Genomic DNA, 17,823 nt, shown 5'->3' on the forward strand with positions numbered 1-17,823 from the left:
AAGGTGGGGATCTCAATGGTTTTTATGATATTTAATAATTTCAGGAAGAGCACTTGGGATCATGACCTACATACCATCTTAAATGCCTTGAACAAAGAAACAATAATATAATATGTACATGATATATGATTCAATTTAAGAACCCATATATAGATCAATCATCTGTTTTGTAATGCTTCCTAATTATATATACATGTACATGTATTAGTTTGTGTTTTGTTCTATACTCTTCATGTTCATGACTGTAGTATGGCTTAGTCTTATTTTAAATTACATTAAAAAATTGTCAAATATATGACTTGGAACCCCCACTCCCAAACAAACTCAAATATAAACGGTTCTTCTCCCCCCCCCCCACCCCCACCCCCTTGTCGAATGATCTATTAAAATCAAAATATAATTTGGGTGTCTAAAAACTTTTATTAACTGGTAAAAAATGTTATTCTTAAAAAAAAATTATTACACCTTGCATAATTATCAGTTGAGTACGGAAACAGAAAAATCAAATGTATACGAATTGTGAAACATTTACATGATTAAACGAGCAAATTAGCAATAACTTTTTACTTATTTTTCTTATATGGTATTGCTGGCATATCAGCGTAACGTACGTAGTTATTGAAAGCGTTTTATGCGTGTTTTGAGTATTTTATATTTCAAATATGATGTACATGTATATACTTACATCAAAATTGAATTTTCGGTGTTCTAGACGATCTTTTATCATACAGACGATACAGTATCATTGAGATGGAAGAAAAAAACTGTAGGACTGACGACATTAAAAATTAAAATACAGTAAACATTAAAATACCCGGTAATTTGTGAAACTAGTAATTTGTGAAACTAGTATTTTTAGCAATGCAATTTTGTTTACGTTTGCATTACTAAGCAGTTGTTTCTTCCAGCAGCTATATACATATGATCCGAATAGAGAGCTCTAGACGTTGCCTGGTTTGATTTTCCGATTATATATTGGGACTATAGTCTGTCGATCCCAAAATATTCATGCAGCACATTTGGACGATTTATAATGGAAAATGTTGACATCTTTTCTTCATTTGGAAGTCACTCAGAAGACCTTGCACAATTTTTCAACACTATCATCCGGGTCTGTTGAAATGCAAAACCCCGTAGACTTCTTTATTTTTAGCCGTGTATTTATACCAGCTGATAAGCTAGAGAGGACGTTTTAAAGAAAGAATAATGAGAATGTTTAATGCTTCTAAAAGAGAATTGCTTGAACCCTGAGGTATATATAAATATACAGCAAAAAGGGAATCGAGGATATTTTGGGACAGAATATAGTGGTCAATGCATGTACTGTTAATTTTGAGGAGATAAATATTCTTGAATAAATAAACTAATATTGCTAATCTTTCAAAATAAATTAAAAAGGTACATAAAGTATATCGTTTTAGCATGATTAACGAATCTATGAGGTAAATAACAGTAGATAAGATTTTCCGTTTTCCCTTCCGTTCCGCTTTCCGTTCCGTTTTCCGTTCCGCGTTTTAGCAACACCCATGTATACATACACGTGAACCCATCTAATCGAAGAGCTGGGTAAAACTAGTACCCGCTAATGAGACTTGCAGACCTGTGTTATGTACGTAACTTCAGACAAAGATCATTCATTTATAACATGCATATATTTTTATGACCTATTCTTTAAATCCACTTGCACTATTTTATTAGGTAAATAACAGCTTTAAGGTGGTGCAGGACACCTGCATATTGTGATGTACATGTATACTTTCTATTGAGATAAACAATAAAGTATATTAAATATTGATTAAATATTTACCCCCCAAATAATGTTACCTAACATTGAAGCGCAATGGGTTTGAGCGTTTACATGACTGTAAGAGCATTGGGGTCCAAGGTGTATTTTTGGTAATTTTACAATTGATATAAATGAATTTTTCATGGGGAGGGGGGGGGAACCCCTCACTCCCACCCCTTCTCTAAATATGTGCACACAATGATGTTCATGTAGGCATATGCAGGCATAGAAGCAAATCTAAAACCCGGCAACCGCCACGTGGAGGGGGCATAATTTAATTTTTAATTTTGTTTGTAATAATTATGTAGACCATTATACTTTCTATGACATAAAATGTTAAGATTATTGATTAACTGAAAATTCACTGCAAACAGTTCTACCCCAAATTGCACATAAAGTGCTGCTCATGTCACGATGTGTATTATCATATGGGAAGGGATCTCATCCTTCAGTTCTGAAAATTATAAATTTTAATTGTATTACCTGAGATTGCATATAGCCTTCATTTTTAATTAAACGGGTACAAAACAGTGTTATTTAGGGGCAAACACTTGGTGCGGGTATTGCTGTCTAATGACAGCATCTAGTTATTCCTGTCATGTGTCCTTAATTTTTAACTTCCGGTTTCATTTCGTACATGTACCTTAGAATAATACACATCAATTAAAACATAAAATATTCTAAACAAACCTCAAACTTGCTTACATATAAGCAAAATCTGTAAATTCAAAGGTGTAAATTAACTTAAAAATCAGACATTTGTTTCTTTCTTTCTTTATATATTTGTAGCACAGACATAGTTTATTTACCAGCTTAAACAATGAGAAGTGGATTCCTGATAGTATGTTTGTTTGTGGTGAATCACGCCAATCTTAAGAATGCCCAGGATATCAGTGGGAACACTTTCCAGTGAGTTGGATAAACTGGCAGACTCCATTGGTTGGTCATTTCTTCAGGTAAAGCAATAAAAGAGAACTTGAAACTTTACATTAAACATGAACATTCATCAACTTGGTTTAGTGTAAAAATTCTAAGGAAATCCAAAATTAAACATTATGTTGAAAACTCAGTTGATAATGTTGATCAATTGTTAGAATATAGTATTTCTTTATGAAAATTCATCTATCATTAGGGCGAGTACAACAAACTACAGTATCAGGAGACAAGAACTGATGGAGAAAAACAAGTTCAAGAGGTTATGATATACACATAACATTCATTAAATTATCATTGCATATTGAATTTTTATCATTAATGTTAACAGTGGTATCAAATAAAAGAAAATATAGCAATTTCAGATTTCATGATACATGTTATAGTTCTGGTATTTAGTGTACCATTGTTTAGAAATATCTTTTGATTATGTTAAAGATTGCAGGTAAAATCGGAGGACGAATGATTGAAGTGGACAATGCCTTGAAGAAGCTGAAAGAAGCTGTAGAGAAGGACCAACTGTCGTCTGCTGAGGTTCCCCAGGACTGCTGTGTGGATTGGGAGTACCAGGAAAACATCCGATTTCGAACTCACGTAAGGAAAACTTTGAATACCACTATTGACAAATTGCTACTTCAAAAAAGCAGGTGTGTTGACTATAAATTTACAATTTATATCATTTCTTAAAATGAGCACAACAATAACAAAATTTATTATTTTTAGATTATTCGGTTTGTATCAATAAACTTTTGTATAAATACTTTTTTGTACTACTAGTAGTCAGATGTATTGAGGTTTCTTTTGTAAATTTGACACTCGCTGTGAATTGCTTTCTTGTCTAAGGTGTCTGAAGATCATCTCTGCTACAGCAATCCATACTATTTAAGCCAAACAAACCTGGGATTTCCATCTAGTAATGTTTTAGCAGCCATGAAATCAAATCTTGATGTAAAACACCTACAGTTCCAGTATATTGCATTAAAGTCTGGTCTTTACATTAAATACCCAGCCACCAAGCTGACAGATTGTGAAACATACGATCCTCGATTCAGGTATAAACAACTGAAAATCTATTTATGATGACAATTCGTACTAATGTAAATCAGGTCGAATAGGCACCTGGAAGACCCTACACTATTTATCATTGCTTTTAGTTGCAGTCATTTTTTGTATTTAAAGGGTTGTACGATATTGGGATTAAAAAAATGAAAGACAGATTTTTTAAAGATATAAAACATATTTTCAGTTTTGTCCTAAACAGGTAATAAAAAGTTCTTTATATGCTCTCCGAATTTGCGACGACTTAGGTGTATACTCGAATGTGAGGCTATGTACACAATATTCGAACAATAACCGTAAAACTCTTCAGAAATTTAAACGCCGGTTTATTGAATAGATTTTTGCACTCTTGCATAAAGTATAGATATCTTACTTTCAAAAGATGGCGTTGAAGTAATCATTGGGTCATTTTGTGTGCAAAAACAAAATAGATGATACATAAACAAGCGGTTCCAACATGAGAGTATTTCGGTTCTTTTTAAAGTAACCTTATATGCCAACATATATGTACATTGAGACTTCTCGGAAGTCTAAAGTCGTTTTATGTTAAAGCGGTTCCATTATGAGAAAGTGTTTCGGTTGTTGTTATAGTTAACCTTACTGTCATTTCATACATACCTTTAACATTTTTATTCTATGCTATGGTATGCGATGTTAATGATGCTGTGGGATTTCAATGCAATGCTATAAGATTTGTATGCTATGCTATGAGATATTTCAATGAAGGGCTTAATGATATAGTATGCTATGCTATGGTCTGCTATGTGCTTTGAACGAAAACGCCTTCACATTGAAGAGTTTCAAACATTTCAAAGAAAAATGTAGGAAACCAAAGTTTACGAATAATCTGCGATATGAACATTAATTGTTTAAATAAAAGCATTTAACAGGCACGTAGCATCGTTTTTGAAAGTGGGGGGGGGGGGGGGTGCCAGACTCATCCAAAAAATCTTGACAAGGAGGGGGGGGGGGGGCTGGCGTACTATATAACTTCAATTTCACTCCTCATTTCCTTATTTTCATATCAATTTTTTACATACTCCCAAAAAAGTGGGGGGGGGGGGGGGCCAACTCCATGATAATTCCATTTTTTTATAGGTAAATTTTAAAAAATTTGTTGCTGCGAGAAATAGTGGGGGGGGGGGGGGGGGCCAGGCCCCCTGATGCTACGTGCCTGTTTAAAACCGAGTTAAAATTATGTTACATGCTATGTTATTGGTATGGTTGATATGACGATTGAGAATTTTTGAGATTGTATGCTATGGTATGAGATTCAAATGCTATCGTATAAGGTTCCAATGATATGCTACGAGATTTCAGTGCTATTCTATGATGCTATGCTTTGGTGTATGTTGTAAAAGACTGTATATGCCCGCACATATGATATTGAATCGAATCTTTCGGTAGTTTAACGTTGTTTCTATATCAAGGCCCCAAACATCTGCTAAACTATATTAAAAAATATCTCCGAGGTTTAAAAAAGAAGCCTAAAATCTACAATGCATGGCTTTAAGCGTGAATGAAAAATTAATTTGCAAAAATCATGCAAATGGCTTTAAAGCTTTTTTTTTTAAAAAACCTTGAGATATTTTAAAACGGATTGTTGCAAATATTTCTGACCTTTACATAGTAACAACTATAAACTACTGAGAAGTGTCGATGCCATATAGACAGGCATACCATGTGTAATATCATCAAGTAAAGCAACTTTTACGACATTAACAAAAAGGGCGATTCGAAGGAAATTATGATTCTTTTTGATAAAAAGAATATTCTTTATGATACGAAATAGCGACTTAGATAGATTAAAAAAAATTAAAACTTTCTGTCTAGAAGGCAAAAAAGTAACCCACATTTACTTATGGTACATTGTAATCTATAGAAAGCCAAAACGCCATTATCAATTATCATTGAACTCTTAATATGATCAGAAGATACTTCTAGAAGACTGATAAGTGTGTTATATAGAGGAAAGGTAAGTATTATCATATGTATTAGCCAGAAAACTCGGTATGACTACATGAATAAAGCTTTTTTAAATTAGTTTTTATAAGTAAAAGTTTGAACAATGCGTTTTTGTATATTATATGTACATATACACAAATCTTAAAAATGTTATTCTGCCCCCCCCCCCCAAGATCTGCAGAATTATCTTAATATACATGGAGAAATTCAACCGATTTTGTCGTAAATCTCAATTTTTTAAAAGTTGAATAATGAAAATAGTATTTAAATAGAGAAAGTGAGAATAGAAAGCAGAGAAGAAATTAAAATAAGTTGAGACCTTATATTATATCAGATCAGAGACATCCATCCAATACATCTGTATGGTTTGTTACGTTTACTTCTACAATTTCCAGACCTTTCTATCTGTCCACTACTACTTCCGTTCCCCGAGACGTCGTTGTAGTTTTAGACATTTCCAATACGATGAGAGGAAACAAACTAAATGAAGCTAGAAGAGCAGTATTAACAGTCTTGGAAACATTGAGCGTCAAAGATAATGTGAGTTTATACATTTGAGAGGTCGCTGGTGTTTAGTAAAACTAATTTTTTTAAATGACAAAAAGGTGTATTTCGGTGTTAATTTACGAACATATTCATTTATTTGTCACAGGACTATAGAATTTTATTAGAATTTGAATTTATTGTTTTTTGTAGAATGAATATTGTTTAATGGTAATTTAAAGCACTTTTTATCAGAATCAACAGAAAAAGAGAAAATATCATCTGTTAGAATTATTAAATATGTTTATCTTTGACAGTTCGGTGTGGTCGTTTTCAATGACAAAGCTCAAACCTTGGACGGATGCTATGAAAAACAACTAGTTCCTGCTACCAGCACCACTAGAAAGAAATTCAAAGATTTTCTATCATGACAAAGTGGAGAAGGTGGCGCAGACTTTGACGCTGCGCTCCGTAATGCGTTGATGTATTTCGAAGGAAACTCAAGTGTGGAGAAAAAAAGTCGGGGTTAGTTCAAACATCCTGGGAAATGGAAAATTTAAGATTGAAGTAAACACACATATATACGTAGCAAATGGAATTTAAAAATTTCTTGTTACTCAAACACGTAATAACTTCATTCATATAGAATCTAAAATAATTATTCAAATCAAAAATATAATAATTTATTATTATAAATCACAAAAATTATTATACTACAAAAGGTACGAAAACGTTAATGACAGTAGGGTAAAAAATCTTACCATTGTCATTTATCATATATCCTGAACTGATATAATACAAACAAGTTCTTTGAAATTGCACGATTTCTGTATCAGAAACAACCAAAACACAAAATGCACAATCAAATATTAAATAAAAAAGAATTATTACAAAAGAAAAATAATAAATGAAAAATATATATCAAACCAGATTCGAAGTGAAGGAACCGATTCTAATATCGAAAACAAATTATTAAATTGACTTCTAAACAAAATATTATATTCAAACTTTAAGCACCTAAATCTAATCTATATGCATTTAAACTTTCAAAAAAAAACATTTTTCGATTCGATAATCATTTTCAAATCAATGTCAATAAAATTTATTAAAGTTCAATTAAAACCAAATGTTCAAAGGAAAAAGTAAAATTTCAATCCACTTTGTCACTTTTTCGTTTTCCTGGTTCTTCAGTATATTCCCGGCAACTTTACACCCAAACCCCGAACGTCACAGATGACACAACCGTTGTTCTGGTATGTAGACAGTTAGGACGCCACCACACAACACCTCCATACACCCACGACTCCACCTTAAGCCAATACCACATGTTCCAGAATTGGATGAGAAATAGAAGGTCTGGTCTTCCGTAGTCATTCCTAACGTTGTCACAATTCAGCATAAAAGCTTGTATAAACTGCCATCCCCTTTAATATAATAACTTTTGAAATAGAATGGAATAAACTTAAAACAATTTATCTTAGTGTTCACAACTAAAAAATAGTTTTCAATTCGAATACGTGCTTTGAAAACTGTACTTTTTTTTAAGTAAATAACAAGTAAACACATGTAACCTATCAAAATGATAAAAAACCAAATACCTTGAAACTGGTGACAAGCACGTATAAAATACTAATTGGAAGTGATAATTTGAAATAAATGATTTCATGAAAACATTTATCAAGAGTTAAAGTTTAGTTCTGAAAGATAGACTTGTATTTAACCAAAAAGGACAGAATGAGAGTCGATGTATATTTGGATATAAAATATTGTTAAATGATATTAAGATCATAAAACATGTATTTACCTATAAGTCATTAGTTTGCAATAATTGTACAAGCTAAAAAGAGAAATCTTGTTACACTATACATGTTTGCATTCATTTTGTAGATCAGATCCTTTTGTTTGTAACTGGGGGAGAAAATAAAAAAGGAAATCCCCTGGAAATTATAAGAGATGAAAACGAGGCGCTACAAAACAGGGTCGTAATCCAAACTTTTGGCACTATACATGTATGCATTCATTTTGTAGATCAGATCCTTTTGTTTGTAACTGGGGGAGAAAATAAAAATGGAAATCCCCTGGAAATTATAAGAGATGAAAACGAGGCGCTACAAAACAGGGTCGTAATCCAAATGTTTGGCGTTGGCATAGGTGAATCCTTTATTGCAGACTTAATTAGCATCCTGAAGTGTAATAGTAAGAAAGTACAATCAAATTCCCAATAAACGTGGCATAATGATGTTCGTGCTAACGTAAGATTAGTATTATACATAACAGCATGCTATTTTTTAAAAAATGTCTTTTATTGCCATTGGTGTCTATTGACACATTTTTTTTATTTATTCAGTAACTAAAGGCAAATTAACTTGGCTTAATCAAAAATAAAGATGGAAATTAAGATTTCGATTATAACATTAATAAGTCAGAATAGCTATAGACAAAATAACACATTTTCATTGAATATAGCTTTTACCTTAAGCTTTTTATTCTACAGTGAACAATTTGTTGCAGATTCAAAAATAGGATTTGTTCGTTAAAATTTGAAAAATTGAATAATGCCAGAACTCTGTAACTGATAAGACTTATCTATATAAAACTTTTATAACTTACTAAATGAAAAAATGATCAAACTTTTTCATCTTATACTGTATAACAGATATGCTCAAATATTTTCTCAAACTTTCTGTAGTTTTACGCTGTAGAACTGGGCACTGCTGAAAAGGAACTGTTAAGGGATATGGCTCAACAGACAATGAACATTAACTCATACGGATATGTAAAGGCACGATATAATTGATTAAGATGTACGCAATAACATGCCTTATACCGTAAAAAAAACATAGTGGTTAATAATACAGTTTTTATCAACTTGTATGTCAATTTTTTTTTATCAACTTGTATGTCAATTTTCATGAAAGATATCGATTTTATTGATATTTGCAAAAATAACAAAAGGATTAAATTTATTTTTTCATGTGAAAAATCCCATGTACAACCTTGAACGTTTGTTTTGTCAATAATTAAAGCATAAATTTATTTTAGAGCGGAAAATCAGTTTTTCTACTAGGCCAGACCTCTCTTAATGAGGCAATGGGAACCTATTATGATTATTTCAGCGTTCCTATAGCAACAGCTCCCACTTACACAAGACCTTACAAAGACCTTACAAAGACTTGTTCACTAACGGTAAGATTTGTTTCTCTTTTTAACAAATATGTAATATAAGGTCATACTTGTCTCTTGTTACAAACCTGAAATTCAATTACTAACTACACTTTAAAATCAGAAGAACGTGAAATGAAAATCAAGGTCTCAAGTGAAAGAAAACTTTTTTTTCTTAATTAATTGCACAGAATCGATCATCACGGGTTGTCTGCCTTGTGCAATTAACGGGGCTTTTTCTGGAGTTGTGTGCGCGGATATTTTGCTCAGTAAACTGGTTGCATATATTTTATACATAAAACAAGAGGAATTTTCTTATGCATTCATTATTGATGGCGAAGAGCGGACATTAGTTCACCCCCTTCCTCCTGACCCCCGTGACGTCGAAGCAACGGACCAGGACATCATCAACATCTACAATTTTGAGACTGCCGGTGATGTGTCGCAGGTCATCGACTCTATGAAAAAGAAAGTATACTACAACAGATATATTCCATAAAAGTGTCAAGAATTGTATAGGAAACACAAATTTGTATCTTTTGTATTCTTTAAAAATTTGATAAGAATCGAGATTTGATGATTGAATTAAATAAGATAATTGCTGCTTTTATGAGTTTTTTGTGACTTGACAGAGGTTCGATAGGTCAAAAGATCCTAGAAACATCAATCATTGAAGCTAGAGATGACAAATACCTGGACGGCAGCACCAGAAGAATTCTTAAAGCTGTTTTCCATTGGAACCCGGTAATAAATCATACCTCCAGAAACACATTTGCAATTGCTTTTGTATTCTTCGTTTTTGGTCCTCTTGATTTAACTGTCAAGATGCTGTAGCTAAAACTCTAGTGATATATGCAATATATGTTTTTGGCAGATTGTGGCTCCGGGAAGCAATCTTTCTCTTTGCATTGTGGTGAAACAAAATAACACCGTGGCGGATATAGATTTTTTACCTCAGCCCTCTTCTGGAGACTTCCTTTATCATCGATGGGATTTGAACCAGTGGCCGGAACCATTTTGCAGACAATTTAATCGATACGCTACTCAAGGTTTGTTAAAGAACGACGAGGAGTATTTTGTTAATCTGATCCTTTCAACCCTAATATATGTACCATATATCCAACAGCTAAATCTACAGTGAAACTGACACCAGACGCTTTCATTGAGGCGTATTCATACACTGGAGTCAAGGAAACAGAAGTCAGAGTCAAGCAGTATACTACTTGTCTGGGGATCTCTTCACCAACCCAGGATTAAAAGTAAAAAATCAGATATTAAGAACTGATCATTAAAAATACACTTGTATTCTTGCAGTAATTATAACTATGATTACAGTCTGGAGAGGGTAATTGAATGTATAAAACGCAATAGCATACTTCTTTTTTGAACAACAAAAAAAAATTACAAAATTCATGCGTTGTATTGATATATTAATTGTGATAAATACTTTTAAAAAGCCTGTTTTCCGTCCTTACATATAAATGAAAAAATGAATTTGGCAGCACTTCAATTGTTATTATTACTTAAGATACATTTTAAGCTGTAACCGGATACGGTAAACACTTTGTCATGGAAACACAAATATTACACAACTCGAAAGCTCTCCGAGAACGCTACCTATGATGAATCAAAGTATTAAGAGTACTAAATGCTGGTCCTGTAAAATATTACACTTTTTGAACGAGAATGATGAGCTATCTAGTCCAAAGTAAAATACCATTGCACTCCTTTGTGAAGGAAGCGTTTTAACGATTTATTATCCAGAGTTGAGCAGTTGAACGACTTACTTAATGACAATAATTAGTTCATTTACTAGATTACTACTTTGAAAGAAAATAAATCGAGATCAGTAATGTGATGATACATTGCTTTTTGAAATGAAATCGTCCTCTGGTTCTCTATGCACTAGAATTAGGTTCATTATGAAAACATCGGGGATATTGTGGTGTCAATATGCATGCTAGATGATGCATTCTTCATGTACATTTAATTTTTTTAAATTTAATTTTGTAACTAAACAAATGTATGATTGACAGTTGTAAACACTACCGTAACCTGGAAATGCAATTTGTGGCGTTTTATTTACATGTGACCTATCATATCAAGCTGAATGAAAATGATCTACTAGCTGGATGATTGGATTCCTGCTATTTTTCTAATGTAAAGCCAATTTAAAAGATGATTAATCAAATGTTAATGTATTCCTTTACATGACACAACCTGGATTCAAACACTTCAAATTGTCTTTAAAAACATTGAGATCATATATGCACATCCTAACAATCAGTAGACATTGAAAACAAGCATCTTTACCAATTTTTAGTACTTTAGGTACTTTTATTATTTACATATCGAGCGTTTAAGTAAATTCACAGGCATCAGCAGCGAAATCCATACGGTTAACTTACCCAATAGAAAAATTCTGGACGATGACGTCAAGGGAAGAGGCTCTGTATCTAGTGTGGCGTTATGTTACGACTCAAGACGGCGTGATGAAACTATCCAGGGATACGACTGACGGATGACTACGGCTACAAGTTGCGATCATGGTAGGCTAGCTGTCTTGTAGATAATAGTAAAGTAAAGTTCAGGTAGAAAAGTGATATATTTAAATTTTCTAAATAAAGAATTTGTACTCAAATATACAGTTAGACTAGTTGTTTCTTGGAAATAGCTGTTCCTCACCTTACAACATGTATGTTGGGGATGCAATATTTCTAGAGGTTAAATGTATACATTCCTTTCTAATCAATAAGCCGCCAATTTAAAGTGGAATTATATTTTCAAGAAAGGATTTTCGTAACATTTGTTCATACCGTTGGTTTTGTTCAATGTAGACAAAACTTTTACTATTGTAAAGTATGTACATTAAATTAAATCAAACAATTTAAGTTTACAGGGATAAATTATTATAAATTAATAATTATATCTCATTTGATTACTAAGGTATCATCGGACAGTTGCACAGAAGTTACTGAATGTGGTAACGGCCCCGTATGAAGACGCTTGGGGTGCGGGGAAGGTTATTACTCTTACGAAGGCAATATTAACGGGGTAAACATGCCATCAATCAAACTTTCTAAACTTCTAATAAGTCACGATACCAACTAAAAAAATAAACCTACATTTCTTTTCAAGGATTACAATGTTGTTGTTTTTTTCATGTATTATAACAGAGGTACAACACATGAAAAGAAGATTGAAGCAATTTTAGGTACTGACCTCTCAATATATTACTTCAATCAACTGCTTGAAGACAAATATCCCATTTGTGCCAACAGGACCAATTACAAGTGAGACTGTAAAGCTCTTCTGAAGTATTTTTCAGTTATTCCTTCTAATATTACATATTTTGATTAAGATTCTTTGAAATTACAATAAAAACAATGTTTGTCTCGATTCTACTCGAAAGATCAACATTTTATTTCGATGTATCTTTTAACTACCCTTTCTGTCTATCTCTCGCATTTAGTTGCATCATCATAGACAACAGTTGGTTCCTTGTTATGCACCCATATTTCATAGAAACAGAATCGTTAAAGGGGCAGATTCACATCGCCTCCCTGGTAAGCAGATGCACATTAATCATAACTTTATCCCCACTCACTTGTCTCAATATTCAAAACTGCTGTCTTTTTCGGTATTCATTAAAAAATCCCGTCAGAAATCCAATAAATGATTGGTATATGATTAACTATACAAATATCATTTCTTTTTAAAAGAATTGTACACATTTATTGAATTTGAGTCTGTTGATAAAGCTTTTCTTAAATTTGGATATCTGTATATCTGGAAACAAATGTATTTTATACTATCTCACTGCATCAAACATATTCCAACCGTTAGTAATATCAATAAATACTTATTCTAAATTAAATATGTTAAAGTAAACGAGATTTTGTGAAATTTGCAGAACCATATTAGAGGTCGAGAAATGTTGTTTTGAAAGATTAATTTGAGGTAAAAGCTGAATAATTGATATATATATATATATATATATATATATATATATATATATATATATATATATATATATATATATATATATATATATATATATATATATATATATATATATATATAACACATAACCTAGTGAAAGAAAAGATGGTTTGGAACTATAACACGCTTTTCTTTAGATTTCTTAAAAAGTATATTATACATAACATCTTCATTACTTATTTGTCTTTTTGTATTGACAAAGTAACCCTTAATTGATTAAATATTGCTCTTTGTATTTGTAAAAAAATGTCAGTTACAATTTTGCAGCTTCAAATTAACGGAAACTGATATTATGTGAACAATCATATATTGGGTTGTTTATTAAAAACGTTAGCTTTCTTTTAAGTGAAGAAACATTTGTGTTATCAAAAATATCTACTCACCCAATCCGAGTATGTTGTTGAGGAGATAATATTTAGATTGTTTTACAAATGTAGAGTATTTTATAAAGTTTATCATATTTTAAATACTTTTACTAAACTGTTATGAGTGGTTTATTACAAAAGTTTTTTTTTGTTTTTATTAAAAAAAAAAAAAGCTTCCAAGCTGATAAACGGAATATAAAAAAATACATGTATCTACGCTTTATGCTTTAAATATGATATAATCAACCATTATAATGCATATTAATCTTTTTTAATCAATAACACATTTCAGATTGCTATTTTGATTATAAGGATTTACAATTTGCAAACGTTATAAGCATTGTAAAAGCAAGCGAAGGAGGTGTTTTGAGAAATCTATCATTCTAATGAGATGGAATAATCAGCAATAGCTTCTCATGTAAATGATGATGTGAGCGGACTATGCAAAATTACTATTTTTCTACAGTAGGGAAGGATTTCTCGTTCTCTAATAAAGAAAGGAATAATGTACAGTCAACCATGTAGGGACACAGGGAACAAAAAGGAACAATTCACTTACAGGGTAAGAAAGGTCGTTATGTAGAATCATGTATGAAAATGATTATATAATTTCTGTCAATAAATATTTTTCAGAACCATGACAAGCAGTACTAAACAGGTTTAATGGTTTCATGACAATTTTCTATTTTGGTGAGCAAATATCATACTTATAGGTCTATTTTCACAAATTTTTTATCTAAATTTTTGCAATTGGTCCGTAATTTTTTATGTAAGTGCATTTCTTTTTTTTTTTTGGGGGGGGGGGGTATTTTTATGAATATTTATAGTAGTTCTTCATTACATAGGCTAAAAGTTAATTATATAAATCTTGAAGAACGAGGAAAGAAGACAAATTTAAAAATTACAGAATCGGACATATGCATATTATTTTCTCCCCATTTAAATATATGCATCATTTTTTTTATCACCTATCTTGTCTATCTTTTAGAAAAAATTAGGATAGGACTTAAGATTATGGTTGCACTGACTTCTAAATGATAGAAATACACATTGTAGTAAGATGTTTATAATATGAAAAAAGGAAACTTATTAAATGAAAGACATTAAAATGTTTTATTTAAAAAAGCCCAATATATTTGCATTATATTGCACGATTGTGCCTCCTTACTTTGCGTGCACATCGAATACGGATATCGTTTATACAGAACGCATAACAATAGAGTATATAAGTTAAAATCCAGGTAAATGAAAGTATGAAAAAAAAATATGACAATAAAGTAAAGTGAAATAAAAAAAATAACAATATAACACTGTTTTATATGTATCTACAAAAACGCTTCGTTTTTGTAAGTCCATGATGACGCTGCACGATCTGCTACATTGTGAATTTTGTGCATGCGCAATGTTAAAACAATATCACACAATAAAAGTTCTACACCGATCGTTTTTTTTAAATACATGTGGCTGGATTTTTGTCTGTTTTGTTTTGTCTCTCATGGGATAGTCCTGACTGATGCAGTGGATGTCGTGTTGTTTTTATTAAAAATGCGTTTTTGTAAATGTTTTCATCAAATGAAACACCTGAAAGCAGTGAAGCATGAATAGTGCTTATATGGAGGGTGTGTAGCACTATGAGTAACAGCAAAATCAACAATTAAAATGGCAGGAGTCTAGGGTTAAAGGAAACAAGGGGTATTTATAAAATGATATTAGCTTTAACACATTTATTTAAAACTGGTGAAACTAGGAGGGTCTGAGTTAAATGGCATCGTTGATTCAGAAGAAGGATACCAGCTACGTCCTGTGTATGGCTCCAACGTGTTCCTAATACTAAAACAGAAACGTCTAAACGATGAGGACAAATGCTGTAAGCTAGAGGTAAATCCTCAAATCAGGAGACAGGTTTTGTTTATCTTTGGTGACTATCTAACGTAACTATTTCACTGTATTTTTTTAACGTTTGATTTAAGGGATTCCACTCCTCAATATTCTTGTATCAAGAATTTCTTGATAAGTATATCATTGAGATCTGAAGAAAAACACCTAAAATACACCTATAGTACAAAGATAATGGGGGTCAGTGTTCTTTCCTCTGAGTTATTGCCAGTTTCTGCTAAATAAGGTCTATCAGTGTAAGATTTTCAACATGATTGTTTTCCAGATGCCATAAGATATTATCAATGTATTTCAAATTTTGACATAGTACTAAGAGTTAAAATGAAAATGAAAATTGAAAAGTACCAGAAACACACCTAATGTTATTATTTAAAATCAGTCGCTCTTTTCATTGTATGATTTTTAGTGGCATGGACTGGAAATCTTTAAGGATTATTTAATGATTTAATTGTGTGTATGTGAACAAACAAGAGTTTCAAGGTTTGTAAAAAAAGTCAACATTAGAAATTTGTTGAACAAAATGTTTACTTCATTGTCTGGCTTTGCTATTAAATTTAGAATATAGCTCGCGAGTAAGCTTTTTATTGTGAAAATGATATTTAATGGTATTGTCTATAGATTTGGTGACTGATTTTGTTTTGTGTAGAATAAGATATAAGATGTTGTTTTCCCGAAGCAAACATTGTCAAACTCTTCATAATATTTATTTAAAATACCTTAATGACATTGCTAATTGAATATAAATTTTGCAGACAAAATTTTAGACTTTTTCTGTTTAAATCATTTAATCCAACTTTTATTTGATTAAAGAGAAAAGGAAAGAGGATTTTTTAAATGCTGTATGATAAAAATCAAAATAGTAATAACAATTTCAAGGCACATGCGATGGCACAAAAGGTTGAAATAGAAAAGAATATGTCCAAATATCCTACATCGCCGACACTTTCCTGAAAGCTGTACACCGCTCGTAAAAAGGCCCTGTCTGTCATATTTCTCTTTCACCACTGCTGTCCCTACAACCCCTATATAAGGCAGAGACCTCTAAACAGTTCAAAGTATTTTGCTGTAGAAGTCCCACCTGTATGGACTTACATCTTGCCTCGCTGTGTTACCGGTCGAAATGAAATTATCAGACTTACGCACTTTTTTCAAGCCAGTATACTAACATCAATAAATTGGTCAATACATTATTTACAACACAGAATATGCACATAAAATAAGAAATAAACGCATAAAATCCAAAGACCACGAGAGGAATACTACACGTCGGCCACAAGTTTCAGGTGTGCAATCGGGTGTAAAGAAATCAACGGGTTTATATACCAGGAACTTGTGTGACTGTGCCTATTTACGAGCAGTGTTCAGCTTTAATTGCGAGAAAAAAGAAGTTGTGTTTAAAGCTAGAAATGGGAAATCGAGCGACGTAGAATGACGCAGTTATTAACATTCTCCTTGAATTGTTTTCACTCTGTTTGGTATCAAATTATCGTTTGTGCCACTTGTTGATAAGTTAGCATGAATTATTTCGATGTTTTCCATGTTTCCTTCATCGTCTGTTTTGTTTTTTTGGCGTTTTACCTCAGTCTACACAATTTAATGATGGCGTGCTGTTCCGTGCGGTCAGCTGACGTCGCTCTTTCAGATGTACTTAAAGACATATTCGTGCCGTAATATCTTTTCAAAGTCCTCTGCTAGTTTGAAAATAGCTTCAAAAAACATATGAAAATAACGTACACCATACAGACTACATCATGATAGAAGATTATAAAGTTTTAAATGTTTTATAAAAGCTGTAAATATTCATATCTAAAAACTCAATGAGAAAGTATGGCCAATTTTTACGCTGGGCCGTGTGTTCTTTCCGCGACCCTTGGCTACATTAAAATTTGAATTTATTCTTATGAAAAACATTTAAAACCACTTAAGTTTGATTTGAAATTTTATGACAAAGATTTAGAAATACAAATGTATACAATTACCTATTTAAATGACAAACGAACATTTTGGACAATCCTCGTACACGGAGACTCCACGTTTGTAACATTTATTGATTTACACAAAACGTTTGACACGGTCGAACACGACGTCAATTACAAAACGGCGCGAAAACGGAGAGTTTTATAACATAATTAAAACAACATATCAAAACATCGAGTCATGTGTAAGGATAGG

General features: G+C 31.9%; 1 protein-coding gene across 1 annotated transcript; it reads left to right on the forward strand.

Annotated features, from left to right (window-relative positions):
* Positions 1 to 2,579: 2,579 nt before the first annotated feature.
* Positions 2,580 to 11,202, forward strand: LOC136275698 (VWFA and cache domain-containing protein 1-like). Its single transcript, XM_066085450.1, has 9 exons — positions 2,580 to 2,742; positions 2,919 to 2,981; positions 3,158 to 3,313; positions 3,563 to 3,771; positions 6,139 to 6,283; positions 6,544 to 6,793; positions 9,580 to 10,132; positions 10,263 to 10,437; positions 10,515 to 11,202. Exons 1-6 carry the CDS (start codon positions 2,665 to 2,667, stop codon positions 6,655 to 6,657), a joined length of 765 nt encoding a protein of 254 aa, XP_065941522.1. The 5' UTR covers positions 2,580 to 2,664; the 3' UTR covers positions 6,658 to 6,793; positions 9,580 to 10,132; positions 10,263 to 10,437; positions 10,515 to 11,202.
* The last annotated feature ends 6,621 nt before the right edge of the window (positions 11,203 to 17,823 follow it).

This window comes from Magallana gigas, chromosome 5 (genome assembly GCF_963853765.1).
Source record: "Magallana gigas chromosome 5, xbMagGiga1.1, whole genome shotgun sequence".
Lineage (NCBI taxonomy): Eukaryota > Metazoa > Mollusca > Bivalvia > Ostreida > Ostreidae > Magallana > Magallana gigas.

Coding starts and splice junctions, on each gene's coding strand:
- LOC136275698 (XM_066085450.1), top strand. CDS start 2,665: ATGCCCAGGATATCAGTGGGAACACTTTCCAGTGAGTTGGATAAACTG. Junction 2,982..3,157: donor GAGAAAAACAAGTTCAAGAG/GTTATGATATAC, acceptor ATTATGTTAAAG/ATTGCAGGTAAAATCGGAGG. Junction 3,314..3,562: donor ACATCCGATTTCGAACTCAC/GTAAGGAAAACT, acceptor TTCTTGTCTAAG/GTGTCTGAAGATCATCTCTG.